The sequence below is a fragment of the Schistocerca cancellata genome, chromosome 5, assembly GCF_023864275.1.
Source record: "Schistocerca cancellata isolate TAMUIC-IGC-003103 chromosome 5, iqSchCanc2.1, whole genome shotgun sequence".
Classification (NCBI taxonomy): domain Eukaryota; kingdom Metazoa; phylum Arthropoda; class Insecta; order Orthoptera; family Acrididae; genus Schistocerca; species Schistocerca cancellata.
In genome coordinates this window covers 176,695,871-176,720,544 of record NC_064630.1, presented here as the reverse complement: position 1 = coordinate 176,720,544, position 24,674 = coordinate 176,695,871, and the positions used below count along the sequence as shown (strand labels likewise).

General features: G+C 38.3%; 1 protein-coding gene across 3 annotated transcripts in view; it reads left to right on the top strand.

Moving 5' to 3' along the window:
* The window catches only part of LOC126188238 (UDP-glycosyltransferase UGT5-like), a 328,602-nt gene extending 321,956 nt beyond the window's left edge, over positions 1 to 6,646 (top strand). Inside the window, exons 7-8 of one of the 3 annotated variants that reach the window (XM_049929798.1) lie at positions 2,345 to 2,564; positions 5,965 to 6,646. In XM_049929798.1, the coding sequence (XP_049785755.1) occupies positions 2,345 to 2,564; positions 5,965 to 6,247 (503 nt within the window). In that variant the 3' untranslated portion in view covers positions 6,248 to 6,646. The remainder of the gene's footprint in view (positions 1 to 2,344; positions 2,565 to 5,964) is intronic. The other 2 variants (XM_049929797.1, XM_049929796.1) reach the window with 2 other exon arrangements.
* Positions 6,647 to 24,674: the final 18,028 nt, after the last annotated feature.

Sequence of the window (24,674 nt, the reverse complement as noted above, 5' to 3'; positions counted from 1 at the left end):
GAAGCCCCAAGTATGACATTCCTGTCACAGTTTCCTCAGAAAAAAAAGAAAGGTCCATAAACTTTGTCAACAGAAACAGCACAAAACTCATTCAGTTTTGGTGAGTCTCTTTCATATACGACAATGATGCCAGGATTTTGTGATCTCCAAATTCTTATGTTATGACAGTTTACATTACCTGATAGGTGAAATGTCAATTTGTCCAAAACGATTAGTTTATTGGAAAAAGTGTCCACTGCCATATCCTGGAGAACTGAAATGAAAAATTCTACTCTTATGGTCACTGAGATACAACTGCTGCAGTAAATGCAACTTGTAAGGCTTCATATGCAGGCATTGTTCCAGAACACACCACACCATTGTTTGAGGAAATTGAAGCTCCTGGTTTGTCAATCTTGTAGACTTATGAGGGCTCCATCTGAACACATCTCAGATACACTTAACATTTCCATCAGACGTGCATCATTTTGTGTATGCAACCAACTTCTTAGAATTTTGTACACTAGTCATAAATTTGCTTGTGCAGATGCACCTTCTTGCTGAATGATCAACAGAATGCCCATTGTACTTCAACAACTGAGTAACTTCATATAAATTCCATCACACAAAATGATTTTTCTTACCATATAGTTGTCATGTTGCTAAAAAGAAAAAACAGTGCAGTTGTGACAAAACTTTGAACCTACCTCCATCCAGTGACATGTGCAGTGTGTTTCTAACTTTTATAGTTTGTCTGCAATAAACAACTGAAATCTGTTCTTTCTTCATGAATCACACAGTAGATAATCATCTTACAGAGACATCTTCTAATATTTTGAAATTCTTACATTGAGTTGTCAGTACCGTTACTCCTCAGGGGTATAGTCTGTCATAGTAAAAATCAGTTTTAATGTAAATATGATTCTACCACCAAACTGCAAGACAAAAATAGTTTTTGTGGAAGCTTTTCCTCCTTGTCTAAGATCCAGAGTGGGGTTCTATATTCTGGAGCAAAAGCCATCCACAAAAATCTGTTGAGAAAATTATGAAGACCTGGAGATACAAAAGAAAAATGAAAACTTTTTCATGTTCACTCATGAGTATTTAAATTTAAGGGCTGAAAATTCTTTTCAGATGTATGTATTAAGCTGGTAGTTGGAGATAAATAGTATCCATTTAGGGAAGCTAAGGAAGCATGGGTTGTTACATTTTTTCTTTCCCTTCAAATTAATGTTTTCCTGTTCATTGCATTATGCAGAATTAAGCTTGTGTAACCACAAATGGTTTCTACATCTACATCTACATACATACTCCACAATCCACCATACAGTACATGGCAGAGGGTACCTCTTACCACAACTAGCATCTTCTCTCCCTCTCCCACTCCCAAACATAATGAGGGAAAAATGACTGCCTATATGCCTCTGTATGAGCCCTAATCTCTCTTATCTTATATTTGTGGTCTTTCCGCGAAATGTAAGTTGGCGGAAGTAAAATTGTACTGCAGTCAGCCTCAAATGCTGGTTCTCTAAATTTCCTCAGTAGCGATTCATGAAAAGAATGCCTGCTTTCCCCTAGAGACTCCCACCTGAGTTCCTGAAGCGTTTCCATAACACTCTCGTGATGATCAAACCTACCAGTAACAAATGTAGCAGCCCGCCTCTGAATTGCTTCTATGTCCTTCCTCAATCCGACCTGACAGGTATCCCAAATGCTTGAGCAGTACTCAAGAATAGGTCGTATTAGTGTTTTATAAGTGGTCTCCTTTACAGATGAACCACATCTTCCCAAAATTTTACTAATGAACCGAAGACAAATATCTGCCTTTGTAACAGTTCTGTGATATTTTGGAACTGCATTTATAATAGTTGCATTATGTTGTTAATGTAGGTCTTAATTTTTTCCAAAGAATATGTTGAATGCATTACAAATTTAAATAGAGATCAAAAATCATATAAATATTGACACAAATCAGTCATATAAGCCGGATCGTGTGGCCGAGCGGTTCTAGGTGCTGCAGTGTGGAACCACACGACAAATTACGGTCGCAGGTTCGAAACCCGCCTCGGGCATGGATGTGTGTGATGTCCTTAGGTTAGTTAGGTTTAAGTAGTTCTGAGTTCTAGGGGACTGATGACCTCAGATGTTAAGTCCCATAGTGCTCAGAGCCATTTTAACCAATCAAATAAATGGTATGGATTTACCGACATATTGGCTAAGAAAATTCTGAAAATATCTCATTGAGTATGTCAATAAAGGAAGTTGTCAACAGATATTTCCTAACTTTTTTGTCATTATTCTTCCTGTAATGATGTGCAGTTAATATTATTATTAAGTGCCTAAAACAAACACATAAATGTTGCAGGTCACCCTTCTGTGAAAGTGTTTATTGGCCATGGAGGTCTTCTGGGAAGTATAGAGGCAGTTTATTTTGGTGTTCCCATATTAGGTACTCCAATCTATGGTGATCAGAAAGTTAATATGCATAGTTTGACTGACGCTGGTATGGCCATAAAACTCGACTATGCTGACATCACAAAAGAGTCTTTACTGCACTCTCTCAGAGAGCTGATTTATAATTCAAGGTAAGATGTGATACATTGTAGTCTATATTTGTAGGAATTTAGAAGTGAAGTAAAAGTACAAGCAATCTGTAAAAATAAGTGAGACATACTAAAGGCATAAGGTGCAGTAAGTTGGTAAACATTGAGAACAAATACAGTAAACCAAAAAATCCCCCAGGGGATTCCAGTCTTTGGAGTACGTAGACAGCAATTGTGGGGCCCAGAGCTGAGTCTGGCATTGCTTCAACTTAGTTGTGCCAGACTCCTTCTATCTTCAGTCATAGCAGCTCCCTTGGTAAACTCGTTTTCTTCAACAGCAGTGGTATTAAGTTTTGAGGCCAAAGTGTGCCTTTGTTTCTAGCCCCATTCACAGTTTCATAGCATCATCTTTCATCTCTCATCACCACCTTTTTGCACAACACTCAGAGCTGTAATTAAAGGTTTCAGCCTCATCTCAAGGACATCCCTTAGAGAGTTGACCATGGAAAATCTTTTAGAAGATTATGACTGATCAGTGTGTTTAAAAATCCAGCACTCCCCCCCCCCCCCCCCCAGCAGAACCCCCCTGCCCCAGCAGAAACCCTCCCCCCTTGCCTCCCAATCCTCAGCCACACACACAGGGGAATACCAGAAAAATAAGACAATACAATTTGGAAACTGATTCCTAATAAATCACAAAATCATTGTCTCTATTATAGAATTTAAATCTCAACTGCCCAGACTTGCAACATTAACTCTGGAATCTGGAAATTAGACATACACAATTATCACTGTACACGCTCTCATCAGTAAGAAAAATAACACTCTAAAGGATAGAGGAGAAACACTCAAATTCTGGGATCTACAGGGTCAAACCTTAATCAACATTTCTCCATCAAACATTAAAATTCTCCCTGGTGACTTCAATGTGCAAGTAGAGCAAGAAAGAACAGACCAAGATGTCATTGGAAAATGGCTAGTTCATAAGCAAACTGACAAAAATTGTCAAAGATTGATTGAAATCCACAGGGACCTCTAATTTTTCTAAAAATCAATAAGATTTAAAAGGAAACCTCATAAATTAAAAACCTGGAAACATCCTAAATTCAGAAAGGGTGAATGACAGCTCAACCAGTTTTGCCTGGATAAATTTCACTGTTGTGAAATTCACAATATTAAAGCCCTAAGGGCAATAGACAAAGGGCCTGATCACTACCTCATATAGATCAATACAAAATTAACACCTGTAGTGAAAAAAGCTAAAAATAACAATAGGTGGAAATCTGATCAAATCAAATTGATAAAGACATGGAGTACAGGTGCATAAAACTGGAAAAACACAGAAAAATCTGCAATCATAAACGTCCACCTACATCTAGTCCAAATGTGGATCATTTAGTCAAAATGTGGATCAGAAAGAAAGTTCCAGAACACTGGATCACAAAAATAATTCACCCTTAATTTTAAAAAAGGAGATAAAGGCCAACCACATAATGAAAGTGAAGTAACCCTTCTGGACTGCACATACAAAATGTTTCCCATATAATTTACAAGAAAATAAAAAATGCTCTGAAATCAGTTCTTGGAGAATGCCAAGGAGGATTTTGCCCATATGAAAGCTGCTCAGACCATATTCTCAGTCTGAAACCAATAACTGAAAATTACAAGTACCGGAATAAACAGTTCTTAATTTTGTTCATAGATTTCAGAAAGTATATGATATTATCCATATATCCACACTTTTAAAAATCCTCAGATCATATGATCTTCATCCCAGATTAATAGAAATCAACAAACTACGTTAAATGAAAACAAACTCTAAGGTAAAGTTCAGGGAAAAAAATGTGGAAGCTTTCACTATAAAAACCAGTCTATGGCAGGGTAATGGATTATCCCAAGTGCTTTCCAGTATAGCCCTCAATTAAATCATGAAGATTTGACAAAAAGGAAACCCATCCAAAATCAAAACCAGCAAATTCCTCAATAAGAATAAACTGCCTGGAGTTTGTGGATGATACACAGACACAAGCAGACATTTGTAAAGGCAAATGTCTGCTTGTGTCTGTCTGTCTGTCTGTGTGTGTGTGTGTGTGTGTGTGTGTGTGTGTGTGTGTGTGTGTGTGTGTGTGTGTGTGTGTGTGTGTCTGTCTGTCTGTCTGTCTGTCTGTCTGTCTGTCTGTCTGTGTGTGTGTGTGTGTGTGTGTGTGTGTGTGTGTGTGTGTGTGTGTGTGTGTGCACGAGTGTATACCTGTCCTTTTCCCCCTAAGGTAAGTCTTTCTGCTCCCGGGATTGGAATGACTCCTTACCCTCTCCCTTAAAACCCACATCCTTTCGTCTTTCCCTCTCCTTCCCTCTTTCCTGATGAAGCAACCGTTTGTTGCGAAAGCTTGAATTTTGTGTGTATGTTTGTGTTTGTATGTCTATCGATCTGCCAGCTCTTTCGTTTGTAAGTCACATCATATATATATAAAGTTTTTGAGGCAATTTTACCTCCTACATTTGGTGTTACTCAGACCAAAGAATATATCAGAAGTTGGCTTATACACGTAAATATAAGTAACTAAACATGAAAATTATTTGGATTTTGGACTTAGGTGATTTCATGTGCATTTTACACTTGCATCCCAAAGATGAGCAATGAGCACTGCAGCATCAGTGTATCTCACAGAAATGATATGGAATGTGAAGCAAATGCATGTCATCTGCTTGGGGCAGGTAACAATGCAATATCCTTCTGGCCCCTATGATCTTTCCATAGGAACTGTGAAGTCAAGATTACACTAATTACAGTACACACAGGAGCATCCAAGCATATTTTCTTCCTGCACTCCATACACAATTTGAGTGAGAAAAACTGTAACACGTAATACAAGACATATCCTTTGTCATGAACTTCATTGAAACTTGCAGAGTAAGTATGTAGATATAAATGTAGAAATTGATGATGATGAAATGTAGATTTCTATTCTTCCTCTTTCTCTCAATCTTTAGCCTCTAACTTTCCTCTGCATTATTTTCTCAGAGTCTTAGCAATAACTGCCATAGCCTCTACTTATCAAAACTGAGAATTATTGACTGAAACTGTGGCCAAGGAACAATTCTTCTAGTGATTAATGCTGATAGAGATTTTACTATGGATAAAATACAAGTTGATTAAAATTTGTGACTTGTTTGATAAAGCCTTATTTGTACCAAAACATAATGACATCAAATTACAACCATTCATTAGACTTTTTTGCCCCAACATGAGTTTAAGGAATGAGATGGTTCTGTCAATGCTAAATATTAAAGTATTGATTAAACATATTGAAATTTTACACACAATATACCACTCTGAACACTTGTTGGCATTCATCTAAATCTGTTTGGAACTGTGTAATCTTTTTCCTTTAGAGTATGAATTGAAAATAGTGATACTGATTTTCATTTTTTTTTTAAACAGTTACAGAGAAAATGCAAAGCTCAGATCTAAGTTATTCAGAGATCGTCCACAATCACCATTAGAGACTGCTGTACACTGGACTGAGTACATTATTAGGCACAAAGGAGCATTTCACATGCGATCAGCAGCTGTTGACTTGAACTTCATTCAGTACCTATTGCTGGACGTGATTTTTGTTGTTGCTTTGGGCTTGTTGACCATTGCAGTTGTGGTAGGCTTCATTTTGAAGAAAATAATAAAGAAAGTACAAATTTTTTTGATTCTGAGAAAGAAACTTCAGTGACAACAGTGACTTTTTGTTGCACAAACAGACCACTCTCTCCATGACAGGTAATGCAAAATATGCTATTTACCAAATAGCATTGTTCCTATATTTGTAACCTATTCAGTATTATAAGGTTTTTATAGTATATTTAGTTTGTGTGTGAATGAAGATTATGTGACTGGAATGTTTTGTCTCATAACTCTTTTTGTAACTGTTTTGTGTTTTTCTGTTCATTTCTTCTTATGTAATATATTTATTGAATTCTTTTTCTTTGTCATATTTTATGATCATGTACATAAATCATAAATTTTAATAACAGTGAAATGTATGTACAATTTGTATGCGGAAAGATAACTTTTTGTAATTAATAATTTCACTAATGTATTTTTATATTAATATTTTTGATTTCTGTAAGTCATTTCTGTAGTCAGTTACCCATAAATAAAAAGCTTTACAAGTTCCCAACTTCTTTTGTTGCTCTCCTCCCCAACCACAAAATCTAAGTACTATCCATGCTCTCCAAGAAGACTTTCAGTGACGTGGGAATCTATTACCATCAACAAATATTGACCTTTTTTTCTGGTTGCTACCAACTTATGAAAGCAGGAAAAACCTTCTTTAATGAATCTGATGGTCTTATGTTAATAAACAAGGCTATTTAAAGCTAAGCTGCATGCAGCAACTCTAAAACTCTGGAATAATAATTAAGCTATGTGAAGGTGCCAGTATGACTACTGTACAAAATTTGGCTTTCACAATTGGAGCATAAATCAATTAATGCAACATCACACTTTGTTAATGCAGGAAAAGATCTAGAATAACCCTGAGACCATCTGGTTGGGAGTGTTTTGTCAGTCGAAATTTTTAAGTTAGCACTGACAGGCTAATGCAACATTTAGATACTGAGGCCAACTTGCTTCAAAATGCATCCTTTATCATGAGTATGAATGAACAGAATGGGTACTTTTATAAATTTGGCCCAAAAATTCAGTTTTCTTAGTTAATATGACTGTACAGGATGGAGAGGATGACTTGACATGGATGATAAGCTTCAGAAATGGCAATGTTAAGATGCCTTAGGGTGACAGACTTTCCTAAGTGGAAAGGGGAATGGGATGAAAATTAAGCTAAAATCAAGGAAGACGTAAAAAATATAAAAAATGCTTGTATCAAATCACACAGAGCAATAGTTTTGATGTCACTTGGGTGGCTTCTCAGTAAATGTCATTTGTTTTTTGAAACAACTGCCAGTACTCATTTGTATTCATGACTCTGAGAGCACCACATTGCACACATCGCCAGCCCTGTGAAAGCTAAGATGGTCACCAAGAATAACACTCAAAAACTCAACATAAGCATCCAGCTGAACCTGCCACAAGACCATAAAGATGATACATAGTTAAAAAGTAAAGCAAAGTAATTAAGTACATAATGCAAAGAACAGCTAATAAATAATTGTGATGAACTGTTTTTTCAGTGCACATATAGCAAGTTAGCGAGTTAGTCAATGATAAGTAAGCTATGGTACATTTTCCAATGAACTACAGGACGAGCAAACAATACTAGAAGCAGAGTCAAGAAATGCTAATGATCTAATGAAGGTTGTTATGGAACTGGTTGGTGGTGCGCTTTTACTATTTAATAAACAACATATGATGTGCCATAAATTCATGATATGATCCAATAAAGCTACATTGGCAATTCCACATTTCTTGTTGTTTAAATAACATAACTAAAGTTGTTACGTATACTTGCATATGGGATGTACGCTGATCAGACAGAACATTATGACCACCAACCTACTATAGATATAGACACATCTGGTTGATAGCAGTGTCATGCGGTGAGGAATGTCTGCTAGTCAGACACATACATGGTGCATGCAATATCAGTGAATGTGCTGTCTGTGTGTAGCATGGGGAAGGTGTGCAATCTATCTGAGTTTCACTGAGGGCAAGTTTTGGTGGCTCAGAAGCTCAGCATGAGCATTTCAGAAACTGCATGACTTGTCAGGTGTTCAAGGAGTGCTTGATGTGTGTCTTCAACAGGTGGCGAAACCAAGGTGAAACCACATCCACATGTCATGGGATTGGGTGACCACTCCTCATTACAGATGTCAGACATCATAGACTTGGCAGACTGGTAAAACAGGATAGGAAGCAAACTGTGGTGGAACTAACAACAGACTTTACTGCTGGGCAGAGTACAAGTGTGTCCGAACACATGGTGTAATGAACACTCCTAACGTTGGTCTTCTGCAGTTGGTAACCCATGCAAGTGCCAATATTAACACCACAACATTGCCAACTATGACTGAAATGAACATGTGACCATTGGCACTGGATGTTGGCACAATGGCAGAACATTGCATAGTCTGATGAATCTTGAAACCACCTCATTATGCTGATGGGAGGACACGAATCTGTTGTCTTCCAGAGGATATACATTGATCAGATAGAGCGTTGTGACCACCAATCTACTACAGATATAAACACATCCAGGTGATAGCTGCGTCATGTGGAACATTCATGTGGGCACCCATTCATCCAGTGGAGTTTGTGCAAGGCACCATGATGGCCAAGGAGTTTTGTACGCTGGTTGCTGACCACTTACACACCTTCAGGATTGTCATGTTTCCTGACAGCAGTGGCATTTTTCAACAAAATAATGCACCATGTCACAAGGCCAGGAGTGTAATGGAGTGGTTGAAGGAACACAATGGCACATTCCAATTGACATGCTACACCCCCCCCCCCCCCAAATTGCCAGATATGAACGCTCATCTAACACATCTGGGATGTGATTGGGCATGGGGTCAGAGCTCATTGACGCCCTCCCCAGAATTTACAGGAATTAGGAATGCAGATGTGCTGCCAACTCCCTCCAACAACATACCAGTGCCTCATTGCTTCCATGCCATGAAATGTCACGACACTGTTATCCATGTCAAAGGTGGACATACTGGCTATTAGGTACAGGTAGGTGGTCATGATATTCTGGCTGATCAGCATACATTTAAACAGGAATATAATATGTATACTATTAATTTTATTTATTTTTCAGAAACTTGCATTATTTTTCATACATTGGATTTAATTGGCAGAAATAAGTTTTGCTGCCAGACATAATTAAATTAGAAGTTGTTCACACTGAAGTGGTTAACGAAAAGCACATAAATTAATTTTAGAAAAAATTATGAATAATTAATTAATTCATTATGTAAAAGACTTTCTTGGACATATCCTTAATCTTTGCCCTTGTTGGCTAGTCGGTGGGAAGTGTATGATGGAAGCCAACTCTTTGGTGGTTTACTGAGAATTACATGTGATTTGTTGTTATTCCGGATATTTTCTTGAACATGGACAACTTCTTTAAGTGTAATGTAGAAAGTACCATCTGCATAGAGAAAGAGGGACTTCTGTGCATAGTAAGTTTAATTGGTTATTACTTGAGATCACCATAATGTTCCAAGAATGGCACTAATAAAACACTTTGGCAGTTATCATGCTGCCATCATCAAAAATAAAAAGCATGAGACTTCTGTTGCTGTTGAGATGGGTGATATGTTTTCCATAAAAGGTGTAAGTTGCCTTTAGTCATCATCATATCATTAGTTTATCAATGTTGATTTGTTGGTGAAGGAAGTATGTTCATTAGATAACCTGTTGTAATGTAGCTTCACAACTGCATCATTATAACAGTACAGACATTATGATGCACTAGCTGTCCAAATGTACAATTTATTTAATTTAAAGCCACAACATGTTTCAGGAGCATGATACTTTTATTAGGTTCTGAAAAGCATAATGCCATTAAGAGCAGTTACAAACAGTCAAGCAGCAAACATGCATTTTCAAGTGTATAAGATCAGTACATATCATGGTATAACTTTCATATTTACTGGAGGCTCTAAACACACTTGCAGAACTCTCAAGAACCTGAAAATGGGATCATGACTTGCTGAAAAGTTTTGTGTTTCTTGAATTAAGTAAATCACTTATTTGGACAATAGGTGAGACATAACCTTGATACTGGTATCTATTAGAATTTGTTATTTCTTCATTCTATGTTCCTATTTACACACATTCCTCTGTTTACATGTTAAGCGAGAATAAATTAATACCAATAAATAAAGACACAAAATTTCTGGGCAGTACTTAACTTGAGGAGGTGAAATGTGTAATACCACAGATAGACAAATAAAAGTAAGCATGCCAGACAAAAAATTAGTTACTGTTAGAGAAAGCATTAAATCATCATTTAATACCATTTAATTCCACCCATGGACTTGACCGGCATGTAGTTGCAGTTAGAAAGTGAGTCCACAAGGTTGTGCAGGTACATCGCATCCAGGCTACGCCACTTGCTGAGGATTTGAGGACACAACTCCGCCAAATTGCAGTGGTGCTGATGTTGCTCCTTTACCTGCTGTTCCAATGCATCCCACAGATTTTATGTAGCATTCGAGTCAGGAGATTTTACAGGCCATTCGAGATGTAATAGGGTGAGGAAGAATTCAGAAGACCAGTCACATTTTCCAGCCCAATGAACTTTGCTATTGCCATCTTGAGAAAATAGGGGTGTCAATAGCATACTCATCATGCAGATTTTGACTGAAAGGCAGTGCTTGATCATTCATAATCTTTAAATTAACATGCTGGTTAATGTTAGTGGTCACCCCCAATGAGCAGCCTGCTCATGATAAGAAAAACCACCCGAGAACATTACAGGCCCACCTCCAGCTTGCACCTGACCTTGCACATATTCAAGAAGTGGTTATTCATATGGCTTTCACTACACTGGATGGCATGCTTCATTTGAATGTAGGAAAAAATGTAATTTGTCAGACCATGTTACATTTTGCCAGTCAGCTACTGTCATGTTCAATGACTTTCAGCCCATTGAAGATTCAGTTTTTTGTGCCTGTGTGCGTAATGACCTTTTGCGAGGTGACAAATTCCAAATGTCCTTTGCATACAGTTCTCATCATAATGTTCTCTCACTAACAGATAGCAAAGGACCTTCATTTACTGCCTGCAACAGTTCCTATCAGGTTTGGAAGTGATTTTTATTCACAAGTTTTGAGACGCATCTCTGGTCCTTCTGTCAGGATCTTTTTCCAACCACAATTGTGCTGTTGTGGTTTGTGGCCAGGTGTGTTACACCACTGCTTATAGACACATTAAACAGTCCACTGCAAAACGCCAACAAATCCAGCAACTTCACACACTGTTTGGCCAAGGGAACAGCCAAATATGACTGACTCTTCTAGGCAATTTGTATGTAAACATGGAAATGACAATATCTGCTTGGACCACAAGTGTCTCACTGATTGCTGCTGCCTTACATTCACACAGAGGCAGTGTACAAGTGGCTGAACATGTGACTCAATCACTGTGCCATATGTAAAGGCTTCATGATTCATCTGTGCATGCACACTGAGATAACTAATTTTTTTGTCTGTTGAACTTATAAGTGATGTGCTACCTAGGTTTCAAAACCGAGAGTTCCTTTCCTGAGGGAGGAGACGGGGATTGGTTGGGGAAGGCTGAAAAGGAAGGTCAGGTCACTGTGGCCCGCCATTAAGAGGATAGACGAAGATGAAGATGAAATGTTAGTGACAGCAGGTTGGAGGTGAAGCACTGTGCTAGCTTCAGTCCACAGGTAATAAGGACAGTTTGAGAAGTAAAAATCTATTAAGATAAAGAGAAATAAATAGTGCAAATATTAATTTGAAGAGAGAAAAGAGATAGAGAGAAAGAAGAGAGAGAGTGTGTGTGTGTGTGTGTGTGTGTGTGTGTGTGTGTGTGTGTGTGTGTGTGAGTGAGTGAGTGACTGGTATGAGGTCCACTCAGACGTTTAAAACCAACTGAGGAGCTACTTGAATGACAATTAGTGGCTCTAAGGTCTGCAAAGCCAACAAACAGCCAGGAGAGTGCTTTGATGACTCCATGTCCCTACATACCACATCCAAATGCCATATGGCAGAGGATAACAAGGCTACTGGTCAACTTTGTGCACTTTGAGTGATGAGGTGAGGATAATGGAATAAAAGGGAGGGAGGGGGAAGAGGGAGAGGGAGGGAGGGAGTCTCATTTTGGGGTTGACTTGAGAAAGTAATGAGGTATTCATGACTTGGTTGCTACTGTGTGACAAGGAGGAGGTGGGAGTTCTGTTTTTTGGAAGTGGGAACTGAATAAGTCAGGGGGTAAGAGATCTGTTTGTGAATAAGATCTATGGGATGGCTGTGGGAGAGGAAAGCCTGGGAGAGGTTGTTGATGACGGTGTTGGAGGATTCGGTAGTTGAGCAGGGGAGTTATGTAGGAATTTTTTGAAGGAGGATCAGGTAGTGATAGTGGGTGGAGCAGGGAACAGTCTTGATAGGGATGGGGAATATGACATAGGTGATGACCTGGCAAAGATAGCTACTCAAAGTGAAGGCACTAATGTGCATTTCATGCAACTGTTTCAGTGTCATGATCGGCCTCATCTTAGTGCGGCTGTTAGGCACATTAATATGGGGCTGGGGAGGGCACTGATGACAGAGGGCATGGGTCACATCTCAGTGGTGCCAGTTGGGTCTATCAGTAGATCGGGATTCACTAGGCATAGCCTGGACCTCAATAGGTATGGGAAGTGGAGGCTGGCAAAGCTTATAGGTGACAGTGTAGTGGGTGGTGGTGGTGGTGGTGGTGGTGGGATCACTCATGGAAAATTTCCTGTAGTAGTTGGTGTTAGAGCTGCACCTTTTTTAGATCGAAGTCAGCTGATAGGTATACCTGCTTAAAGGAAGTCCCTCTTACTAAGTGCACACCTTCTGAGGATGTAATGTTTCCAAGTAGAGAAGGAATTAGCATATTTCATAAAAATATAAGAGGTATTAGAAATAAAGTTAGTGAACTGCTTATAGATGTTGACTCTGAAATTATTGGTATATCAGAGCACCACTTGAATAATTTGACAATTCAGAGGCTTCCTTTACCAGGATACTGATTAGCTGGCTGCTTTTCAAGGGGTTCCTTGTGGGGTGGGGGAGTGGCTATGTATGGTAAAAACAATATTCCATTTGAGTCCATAGACATATCGCAGCACTGCACTGAACAGATATTTGAATGCTGTGCAGGGGCAGTTGAATTTAGTGAAACTAAACTTCTAATTGTTGTTGTTTGTAGGTCCCCTAATTCTGACTTCAGAGCATTTCTGCTCAAGATAGAGAGGGTTCTTGATTCTCTTTGTAGGAAGAACCAGAAATTAGTCATATGTGGTGACTTCAATATAAATTTTGTGTATGATGGTGCAAGAAAAAGGATGTTGGTAGATCTCATAAATTGATATGATCTGATGCAGACTGTGTTTGTTCCAATGAGGGTGCAGAGGAACAGTAGCACAGCATAGACAATATTTTTATTTATTCTTCATTACTGGATGGGCATTCTTTTAGTAAAAGGGTGATGGTCTTTCAGACCACGATCCACAAATCTTAACACTAAAAGGCATTAGTACTCAAAAAAATGTCACATTTAATTACAAACTATGTAGGAAAGTTTATCCAACAGCAACAGAGAGTTTTCTAAACCTTGTCAAGGAACAAGAGTGGCAGGATGTTTATAGTGCTGATAACATAGATGACAAATGTAATGCTTTTCTTAGCACATTTCTCATGCTCTTTTGAGAGTTGCTTTCCATTAGAATGTTCTAAATGGGGTACTAACAGTAATAGGCAGCCCGGGTGGCTGACTAGTGGGATAAGGATATCTTGTAGAACAAAGTGGGAATTACATCAAAATGTTAGAAGTAATCACAATCAAGCTACAGTAGCCCATTACAAACAGTATTGCAAGGTGCTTAAAATGTTATTAGGAAGACGAAGAGTATGTGGTATGAAAATAGAGTAGCTAATTCACAGGATAAAATTAAAACCATATGGTCAGTTGTGAAGGAAGTGTCTGGTCCACAGCACAAGGTCGATGATATAAAGTCAGTTCGCAGTAAAAAAATTTCTGCTACTTATAAATCAGATATATGTACAGTATTTAACAATGATTTTCTGAGCATTGCCGGTGAATTAAATAAAAATTTAGTTTCTACAGGGAATCATATGACTTTCTTGTCAAATGCCTTTCCAAGATTGATGTCTGAAATACTCCTCTGTGATATAGACAAGAGGGAAATTGAGTCAATAATTAAATCACGGAAGAATAAGGAGTCTCATGTTTATGGTGGAGTGCCTAGCAGAATATTAAAGTACTGTGATGCACATGTTAGCCTTGTATTTAGCCATGTTCATAATTTTTAGTTTAGAAATGATCAGTTTCCTGAACAATTAAAGTACTCAGTAGTAAAGCCGCTCTATAAAAAGGGGGAAAGGGATAATGTAGATAATTTTAGACCAATTTCTATGCCATCAGTGTTTGCAAAAGTTATTGAAATGGCTGTGTATGTAAGGATAATTGATCATTTTATATCACACAATTTGCAATGAAATGTATAGTTCGACTTTAGAAGTTGTTTAACAACTGAAAGTGCTATATTCTTTTTCTCTGTGAGGTACTGGATGTGTTAAACAAAAGGTTTCGAACACTTGTCATATTTTTTGATTTAACTATGGCATTTGATTGTGTTTATCACAAAATATTGCTCCATAAGTTAGACCATTACGGAATACAGGGAGTAGCTCACAGTTGGTTCACCTCTTACTTTAGCAACAGATAGCAAAAGGTCATTATTCACAATGTTGAGAATGGCTGTGATGTGGGATCTGAATGGGGTACGGTCAAGTGTGGGTGCCCCAGGGATCAGTGTTGGGGCCATTCCTGTTCCTTATTTATATTAATGATATGCCCTCTAGTATTATGGACAACTCTAAAATATTTCTTTTTGCTGATGACACTAGCTTGGTAGTAAAGGATGTTGTGTGCAACATTGGCTCGGTTTCAAATAGTGCAGTTCATGACCGAAGTTCATGGCTTGTAGAAAATAAACTAATGCTAAATCACAGTAAGACTACGTTTTTACAGTTTCTGACACATAATTCAACAAAACCTGACGTTTTAATTTCACAGAATGGGCATATGAGCGCTTATGTTGTATGGTATTATATTTTGGGGTAACTCTTCCCATTCTAAAAGGATATTTTTGGCTTAGAAATGGACAGTTCGGGCAATAAGTGGTGTAAGTTCATGAACCTCTTGTTGACCCCTGTTCACAAGTCTGGGTATTTTGACATTGGCCTCTCAGTATATATATTCCTTACTGTCATTTATTGTTAACAATATTAGCTTATTCCCAAGAAAAAGCAGCTTTCACTCAGTTAATACTTGGCAGAAATCAAACCTGCATTTGGATCGGACTTCCTTAACTCTTGTGCAGAAAGGTGTTCAGTATACTGGTGCATCCATTTTTAATAAGCTACCACTCAAATTCAAAAATCTTAGTAGTAATCCATGTGCTTTCAAATCCAAACTGAAGAGTTTCCTCATGGGTCACTCCTCCTATTCTGTCGAGGAGTTCCTTGAAAAATTAAGCTGATTCTTGTGCATTGTGGATTGTGTTTACTTAAACTTATGGACTGATTTTTTTCAGGTTCATAAACATTTATTTTTATCTGTTATTACTTTTCTGTTGTAATTTCATGTACTGACACGTCCCATGACCTTGGAGATTTGCTCTGGTCCTATGGAACGTGACATGTAAATAAACAAATAAATAACAATTGCTGTGGGTGCCTAGGCAGTAAGGAATGGAGCATTTGATGTGGAAGAGAGGTATCAGGTGTCAAAGCATAGTTATTGTTGATTATTGGACTGAAGTTTGGATGTGGGCTTCATTAAGGTGGCCAACATCAATGAAAGTGGCTTTGGATTTGAGTTGAAAAATGAGCTGAGTTGATGCCAGAAGAAAAGTTCTTCTTCACCATGAGTACAGATCTCAAAGATGTCATTAACAATTCTGCCCCAAGTTTGGAGGCCCAGCTTCTGGATCCTGAGGAACACCTCTTCCATGCAATCCATGAAGAGGTTATCATAATATGGGGCCATCCCAGTTCCCATAACAATTTCCCTGATTTGCTTGTAGGTCTGGCTCTCAAAACTGAAGTACTTATAAGTAAGGATGAAATTGGATAGGGTGACAATTGAGGTTTTAGGAAGACTTTCAAGTGGACATTGCAGATGTTAGAGAATAGGACTGACAGGCTTTATATATGTGGGATGTTGGTGTAAGGCAGGGTCACATCAGTAGCAACAGGGATGGTTCTGGTTAGTAGTGGAGTGGGACTGGATTTGAGATGATCTAGGAAGTGGTGGTTTCTCTTATGTCAAATGAGATGGTGTCTTTTATAACATATGGGATGCCCTATATGATGGGGTGGAGGAAAAGGTCAACCAGCGATGAGATGTGTTAGGTGACAGCTTTAAAGCCAGCTAATATGTGTGACTAGAATGGTTATATTTGTGTGTTCTGGGAAGTAGATAGAAAATGGTGATGCAAACATCAGGATAGATGAGGAATTTATGGAAACAGTTGAGAATTCTTATGGAGAGCCCAGAGTTTTCAGGATTTTATACAACTCAGTCTGGGTGGAAGAAATGGGGTGCTAGGAACAATTTTGTATGTTGAGATCTCCAAGAGTTGATGACGCCCCTCTGCCACAAGCTCGTTACAGTCCAATACAACAGTACTTGAGCCCTTGTTCACAGACAAGATGATGGTAGAGGGATCTACCTTCAGGTCATATGTAGCTTGGGACTCAGCTTAAGTAAAGTTTGAGGTTACAATAATATTTTTCAGGAAGGATTGAGAGGCAGTGCTGGAAGTGAGAAATTCCTGGAATGCCAGAAAAGAATTGTTTTGGGGAAGAGAAGGAAGATCCCTTCATAAATTGAGTTGGAATTGTTCTTGATAATGTTTGTTTTTTGCTCTATTGGTTATGAGTTGGGATCGGTTGGTGAACTGGTATTTCTATTGAGGTTACATGTGAGTAAGAAGAAAACTTTGACTCTGACTAGGCATTGGTGACTTTGGTATGGGGCTGAAGATTAGGCATCTGTAAAGAATCAGTGTTTTATGATCAGGGAGGGACCTGGATGTGGATTAAAGATTGAATTTTGGGGGAGGGGGAGGGGGGGCAAGGCTGTGAATTGCTGGATTAGTTTTGCAGTTGGGCTTGGGTGGGAGAAGTCCGTAAAATGGGATGTTAAATAGTGTGTCCAAGTTGGGCATGTTGGCTAGGAAAAGGTTATTCTGAATGGCAGTTGTGAAAGGAAGACACCATTTCTGACATATTTTACTAACAGGATAGGCAGTTCCTAAGGTTTTGTGAGATATTTTGTTCAAATTTGTGGCTGGATTCAAAGAGAATGATAGCTCATACAGGGGCTGGAAGGTCACTGATTTTAAAGAGTGATAGCAACTGTCAGAAGTTATCATTGGCAGAGACCATGTGTTCATAATGCACAAGCTGGGTAAGAGTTAAGGACTGATCTGTCTAGAATTTAAGGAGGGATTGGTGAAGTGACATGTTGCAGCTAGACTTTTAATTTAAGGCGTTTGAGAAAAATACCAAGGTTAAGTAAGACTGGAGGAAAAATGTGTGGGATTGTTGTTGGGTTATGGTGAGAGCATGTTTGCAAACATGTTTACCCCACCACTGGCAGCTCGTAAAACATCAAATGCCAAGAAAATTCCAAAACTTCACATATTGCTCAACAGCTAACATATGGCCATTGCAAACATTTTATATATGCATCACCACTACTAAACCAGATGAGCTCATGAATGGGTATAGGACAGTTGTCCATCTTGGGGACTTAAAGTATCCAGTTGCTGAAAATGCTCTGCTGGACAATTCCCTGGACCTGAATGATTCCTACATGACATAGGCTATTTGGATCCTTCCACCTAATACTAGTCTCCCTGAAGTTGTGCTGACACCTTCCTGGACTAAATCTCCATTAACACAACCTCTCCCCCTACTTTCTCATTATATTTTTTCTGTTCAAACTCTTAATTTCACTATTTGTTTCTCTTGCCCCTGACATACATTTACTTTCAGATACAGCAAGTTACGTTTGTTCCAACTGTTGTGATTACAGCTACTGAAAAGATTATTTTTTTCTGCTCTGTAACCTCCCTTTATGAATTACCTGAATTTTACTTCAGTTCATTGTTCAGGTTATTATTTTTAATGTAATGATTCTTCTAGTGCATGTAATTTTCATGAAAGTTTTGCTAATAGGAAGGTATAGATAGTGAACGCAAGAGTAAATTTCTACTAAACAAATCAGTAGGTCTGACTGTACTGCAACACCAATTACAAAGACTGGCATTCTAACTTTTCACTGACATATTTCAATTTCTGTGAAATTAATTAATTTACCAAACAGCTGACACTGAAGTTCAGAAGTAGCCTTATTTTTCATTGCAGATGTTTGCCTCTGTGCTAATCATATTCTGACCTTTGCCATTATACTTTTGTTGATCTGAATTTTATGCACAAGGATCATACTACACTAATTGATTAAGCCATTAATTCTGAATTTTGCCTAATTTACCATAAATTTCAATATGGTGCTTGTACATGTAAATGGGATATCCCGATGTGGATACATGAAGCAATTTCAGAAACCTTTCTAATATCCTAAAGCACAACATATTTCATACACAAAATCACTGTTGTTGTTGTGATCTTCTGTCCTGAGACTGGTTTGATGCAACTCTCCATGCTACTCTATCCTGTGCAAGCTTCTTCATCTCCCAGTACCTACTGCAACCTGCATCCTTCTGAATCTGCTTAGTGTATTCATCTCTTGGTCTCCCTCTATGATTTTTACCCTCCACGCTGCTGTCCAATACTAAATTGGTGATGCCTTGATGCCTTAGAACATCTCCTAACAACCGATCCCTTCTTCTAGTCAAGTTGTGCCACAGACTCCTCTTCTCCTCAATTCTATTCAATACCTCCTCATTAGTTATGTGATCTACCCATCTAATCTTCAGCATTCTTCTGTAGCACCACATTTTGAAAGCTTATGTTCTCTATTTTTTCAGGACTGGCTCTCCCAAGGCTGTCAGTAGTTCTAATGGAATGTTGTCTACTCCCGGGGGCTTGTTTCAACTCAGGTCTTTCAGTGCTCTGTCAAACTCTCATGCAGTATCATATCTCCCATTTCATCATCCATGTTTCACTTCCATACATGGCTACACTCCATACAAATACTTTCATAAATGACTTCCTGATACTTAAATGTATACTCGATGTTAACAAATTTCTCTTCTTCAGAAACGTTTTCCTTGTCATTGCCAGTCTACATTTTATATCCTCTCTACTTTGACCATCATCAGTTATTTTACTCCCCCAAATAGCAAAACTCCTTTACTACTTTAAGTGTCTCATTTCCTAATCTAATTCCCTCAGCATCACCCGACTTAATTCGACTACATTCCATTAACCTTGTTTTGCTTTTGATGATGTTCATCTCATATCCTCCTTTCAAGACACTGTCCATTCTGTTCAACTGCTCTTCCAGGTCCTTTGCTGTCTCTGACAGAATTACAATGTCATAAGCAAACCTCAAAGTTTTTATTTCTTCTCCATGGATTTTAATACCTACTCCGAATTTTTCTTTTGTTTCCTCAACTGCTTGCGCAATATACAGATTGAATAACATTGGGGAGAGGCTACAACCCTGTCTCACTCCCTTCCCAACCACTGCTTCCCTTTCATTTCCCTCAACTCTTATAACTGCCATCTGGTTTCTGTAGAAATTGTAAATAGCCTTTTGCTCCCTGTATTCCCTTCAGAATTAGAAAGAGAATATTCCAGTCAACATTGTCAAAAGCTTTATCTAAGTCTACAAATGCTATAAACATAGGTTTGCCTTTCCTTAATCTATTTTTTAAGATAACTTGTAGGGTCAGATATCTATCTTACCCTTAGTGAGATAAGCCTCTACATCCTTACATTTGTCCTCTAGCCATCCCTGCTTAGCCATTTTGCACTTCCTGTTGATCTCATTTTTGAGACATTTGTATTCCTTTTTTCCTGCTTCATTTACCGCATTTTTATATTTTCTCCTGTCATCAATTAAATTCAATATTTCTGCTTTTACCCAAGGATTTCTACTAGCCCTTATCTTTTTACCTACTTGATCCTCTGCTGCCTTCACTTCTTCATCCCTCAAGCTAACCATTCTTCTTCTACTGTATTTCTTTCCCCCATTCCTGTCAATTGTTCCCTTATGCTCTCACTGAAACTCTGTACAACCTCTGGTTTAGTCAGTTTATCCAGGTCCCATCTCCTTAAATTCCCACCTTTTTGCAGTTTCTTCAGTTTTAATCTACAGTTCACAACCAATAGAAGATGTGGTCAAAGTCCACATCTGCACCTGTAAATGTCTTAAATTTAAAACCTGGTTCCTAAATCTCTGTCTTACCATTATATAATCTGATCCCTTCTAGTAAAATTACTATTAATACTTAAAGTCCTTCCTTAGTAGCAAAATTATCTTATCAGTTTTACAAATGATTATGTAGCTTTCAAAATAACGATTTGTTCATAAACCAGACCTTCAGTATTCTGACACCACCTAGAATCTTCAGACCATTCCTGGTAATCACTCTCATAATATCTGTGTGCATCCTCTTCATAACAGTCTCTGGGAGCCATTCACTATGCTAACATTTCCATGAAAGTTGAATGGCTGAACCTTGTGCCCTCAAAAGGTTTCTTTTAAGTGACAGGCCCAGTGAGTTTATGCACAATCTTGCCACACTGCCTCTGCTTGTATGCAGGTGAGGCAGGGACAGACCTTTTCCATGCTCCTGATAATGTCTGCAACTGAAAAAAATGTTTAACCCCTGGTCAGGTACTTAACTAGTACAGTCATCATCCTGCCTGTGAGGCTGATTCATCTACATCTACATCTACATGGATACTCTGCAAGTCACATTTAAGTGCCTGGCAGAGGGTTCATCGAACCACCTTCACAATTCTCTATTATTCCAATCTCATATAGTGCGCGGAAAGAATGAACACCTATATCTTTCCGTAAGAGCTCTGATTTCCCTTATTTTATCTTGGTGATCATTCCTCCCTATGTAGGTCGGTGTCAACAAAATATTTTCGCATTTGGAGGAGAAAGTTGGTGACTGGAATTTCATGAGAAGATTCCGTCACAACGAAAAATGCCTTTCTTTTAATGATGCTCAGCCCAAATCCTGTATCATTTCTGTGACACTCTCTCCCAATTTCACATAATACAAAACGTGCTGCCTTTCTTTGAACTTTTTTAATGTACTCCGTCAGTCCTATCTGGTTAGGATCCCACACCACGCAGCAGTATTCTAAAAGAGGACAGAGAAGCATAGTGTAGGTAGTCTCCTTAGTAGATCTGTTACATTTTCTAAGTGTCCTGCCAATAAAGCGCAGTCTTTTGTTAGCCTTCCCCACAAAATTTTCTTTGTGTTCCTTCCAATTTAAGTTGTTCATAATTGTGATACCTAGGTATTTAGTTGAATTTATGGCTTTTAGATTAGACTAATTTGTTGTGTAACTGAAGTTTAAAGAGTTCCTTTTAGCAATCATGTGGATGACCTCACGCTTTTCATTATTTAGGGTCAACTGCCTCTTTTTGCACCATTCAGGTATCTTTTCTAAATCGTTTTGCAGTTTGTTTTGGTCTTCTGATGACTTTATTAGTCGATAAATTACAGCACCATCTGCAAACAACCAAAGACAGCTGCTCACATTGTCTCCAAAATCATTAATACAGGTAAGGAACAGCAAAGGGCCTATAACACTACCTTGGGGAACACCAGAAATCACTTGTTTTACTCAATGGCTTTCTGTCAATTACTACGAACTGTGACCTCTCTGACAGGAAATCACGAATCCAGTCACATAACTGAGACGATATTCCATAAGCATGCAATTTCACTATGAGCCAGTTGTGTGGTACATTGTTAAAAGCCTTCCACAAATCCAGAAATATGGAATCAATCTGAAATCCCTTGTCAATAGCACGCAACACTTCATGTGAATCAAGAGCTAGTTGTGTTTCACAGGAGCAATGTTTTCTAAACCCATGTTGACTGTGTGTCAATAGACCATTTTCTTCAAGGTAATTCATAATTTTCGAACACAATATATGCTCTAAAATCCTGCTACATATCAATGTAAATGATATGGGCCTGTAATTTAGTGGATTACTCCTACTACCTTTCTTGAATATTGGTGTGACCTGGCAACTTTCCAGTCTTTGGATACAGATCTTTCATTGAGCGAATGGTTGTATATGATTATTAAGTATGGAGCTAACGCATCAGCATACTCTGAAAGGAACCTAATTGGTATACAGTCTGGACCAAAAGACTTGCTTTTATTAAGTGATTTGAGTGGCTTCACTACAACCTCATAGTCACCATGCATTTGTACGCATTTATGATATTGTCGAACTCAGGCATCAAAAAAAGTTTGGAAAAATTCATGTATTTGCTTCTTGACCAATGTTTTTCAAGCTGTTGTAAATCTCAACCAGGTCATTGAAACTGTAACTTTGTAGGTCATCTTTCATAGTTCTAAACAAGTACAAGCGAGATGGGACCAAATTGGAGCTGTAGGGTGCAAGAACCATAACTGAACAAGCCAATTGTGCAATCCCTCGCATTGTGAAAAATGACATGTAATGAAGCTTGATGATGCATCTGTTTTCTTGCATCATTTCATCACCATGTCCCTGACTGGCATCTGTGACAAATGTTGTTAACCACACATTGCATGGGTTATTATCACAAGGTTCATTTCTCTGTTATCAAACTTCTTCACCAAACAATGTGCACTGCTGATGTCCATTACAGTGTTCCCATACACTTCTTCATGGGTGAGGCTAAAGCAACTTTCAGATCATGTGTCAAGAAGCAACTCCCTGATTTTTTTTTACATACTGGTTTTGATGCCTGGATTCATGGTTGGCACAAATGTGTACAAATGCATGGTGACTACATTGAACAGTAGTGTTGTGTAGATGACAGTTCAGGCTATGATGCGTACTAATTCTGTTGTTATTTTTTATGACATAGAAGGCATTACTTTTTGATCTACCCTCTTAAATTAGAAGGAATTCTGCTGCTTCCTCACTTGTACTCAAACTCTGTCATTTATCTCCTTTTAGTAACTTCATATTTGCTTGATTATATTTACCTAAGCTGTAATGATAGAAGTCTGTTTACAGTACACTGCTACTGGTCATGCAGCCTTACAATGGAAATGGAAATGGAAATGGAAATGGAAATGAAGTACCATGTTTCTTGACAGAGCATAGGAAAACGACGCTGGAGACTTGCACCGCCGTACTTGGCCAGGTCCTAATGGAGGTGGTTTGCCGTTGCCTTCCTCTGACCATAATGGGGGTGAATGATGATGATGAAGATGACACAACAACACACAGTAATCTCAGGGCAGGTGAAAATCCCTGGCCCCGTCGGGAATCGAACCTGGGATCCCATGCTCAGGAAGCGAGAACACCACCATGAGACCACAAGTGGCAGACAGCCTTACAATGAACACTGTCAATTGCAAATAGCTAACAGAACTTTCCAACCCCTGAATCCAGATATTCAAATGATCTGTTAAAGAGGTGGCTAATGTGGTATGTTTCTGATTTATTTTTGAAGTGCTTTATATTAGATGGGAGCCTGAGGAATACAGCTGCAACAGACTACACAAATGTACCCATAAATGAAGCAAACTGGTGCTGTTGTTAAGACACTGGGCTAACATTTGAAAGGAGTGCTGTTGAAATCCTCATTCAGCCATGTAGATTTTTTTTCTAAATTAATTAAGATGAATGCCAGGGTGGTTCAATGAAATGATTATGGTCTGTTCCCTTCCTCATTGTTGGTCAACCTTGACTTCCACTCCATCTCCAGTGACTTGCTCATTGGTGGGACATTAAAACATAATGTTCCTTGCAACCTGATATGGATCTTCTACTGGCTGCTTTGGACACTAGCAATGGCATGCAGTACTCTGTAACATTGCATATGCTGTTTGCTGTGAAAGAATTTGTGACAGAAGAGGCAAATCACATTTAATTATTTTAATACAAAATAGCTATATAAATTATTTAGTACATTACTTACACCATAGGAATCTCCATACAAGAACATTAATGTGGAAAACTACACACAAAAAACAAAACAAAAATGTCCTTCACACTACTTCAGAACTTAGACTACTAACAGATTTTATTATTTCATACTCACACTCCATTCATTCACTCCATTGCACTTTGGTAACTTACTTGCACATACAGTAACCTCATCTATGTTGTTGTGTAACTTTCATGATTATTTCCTCGTGGAAGTAGTGATACCCCCTAATTGAAAGAATATAGCTTTTCATGTGTATAAAAGTGCCAAGCCCGTAACAAATTCTTGTTGTAGTCTT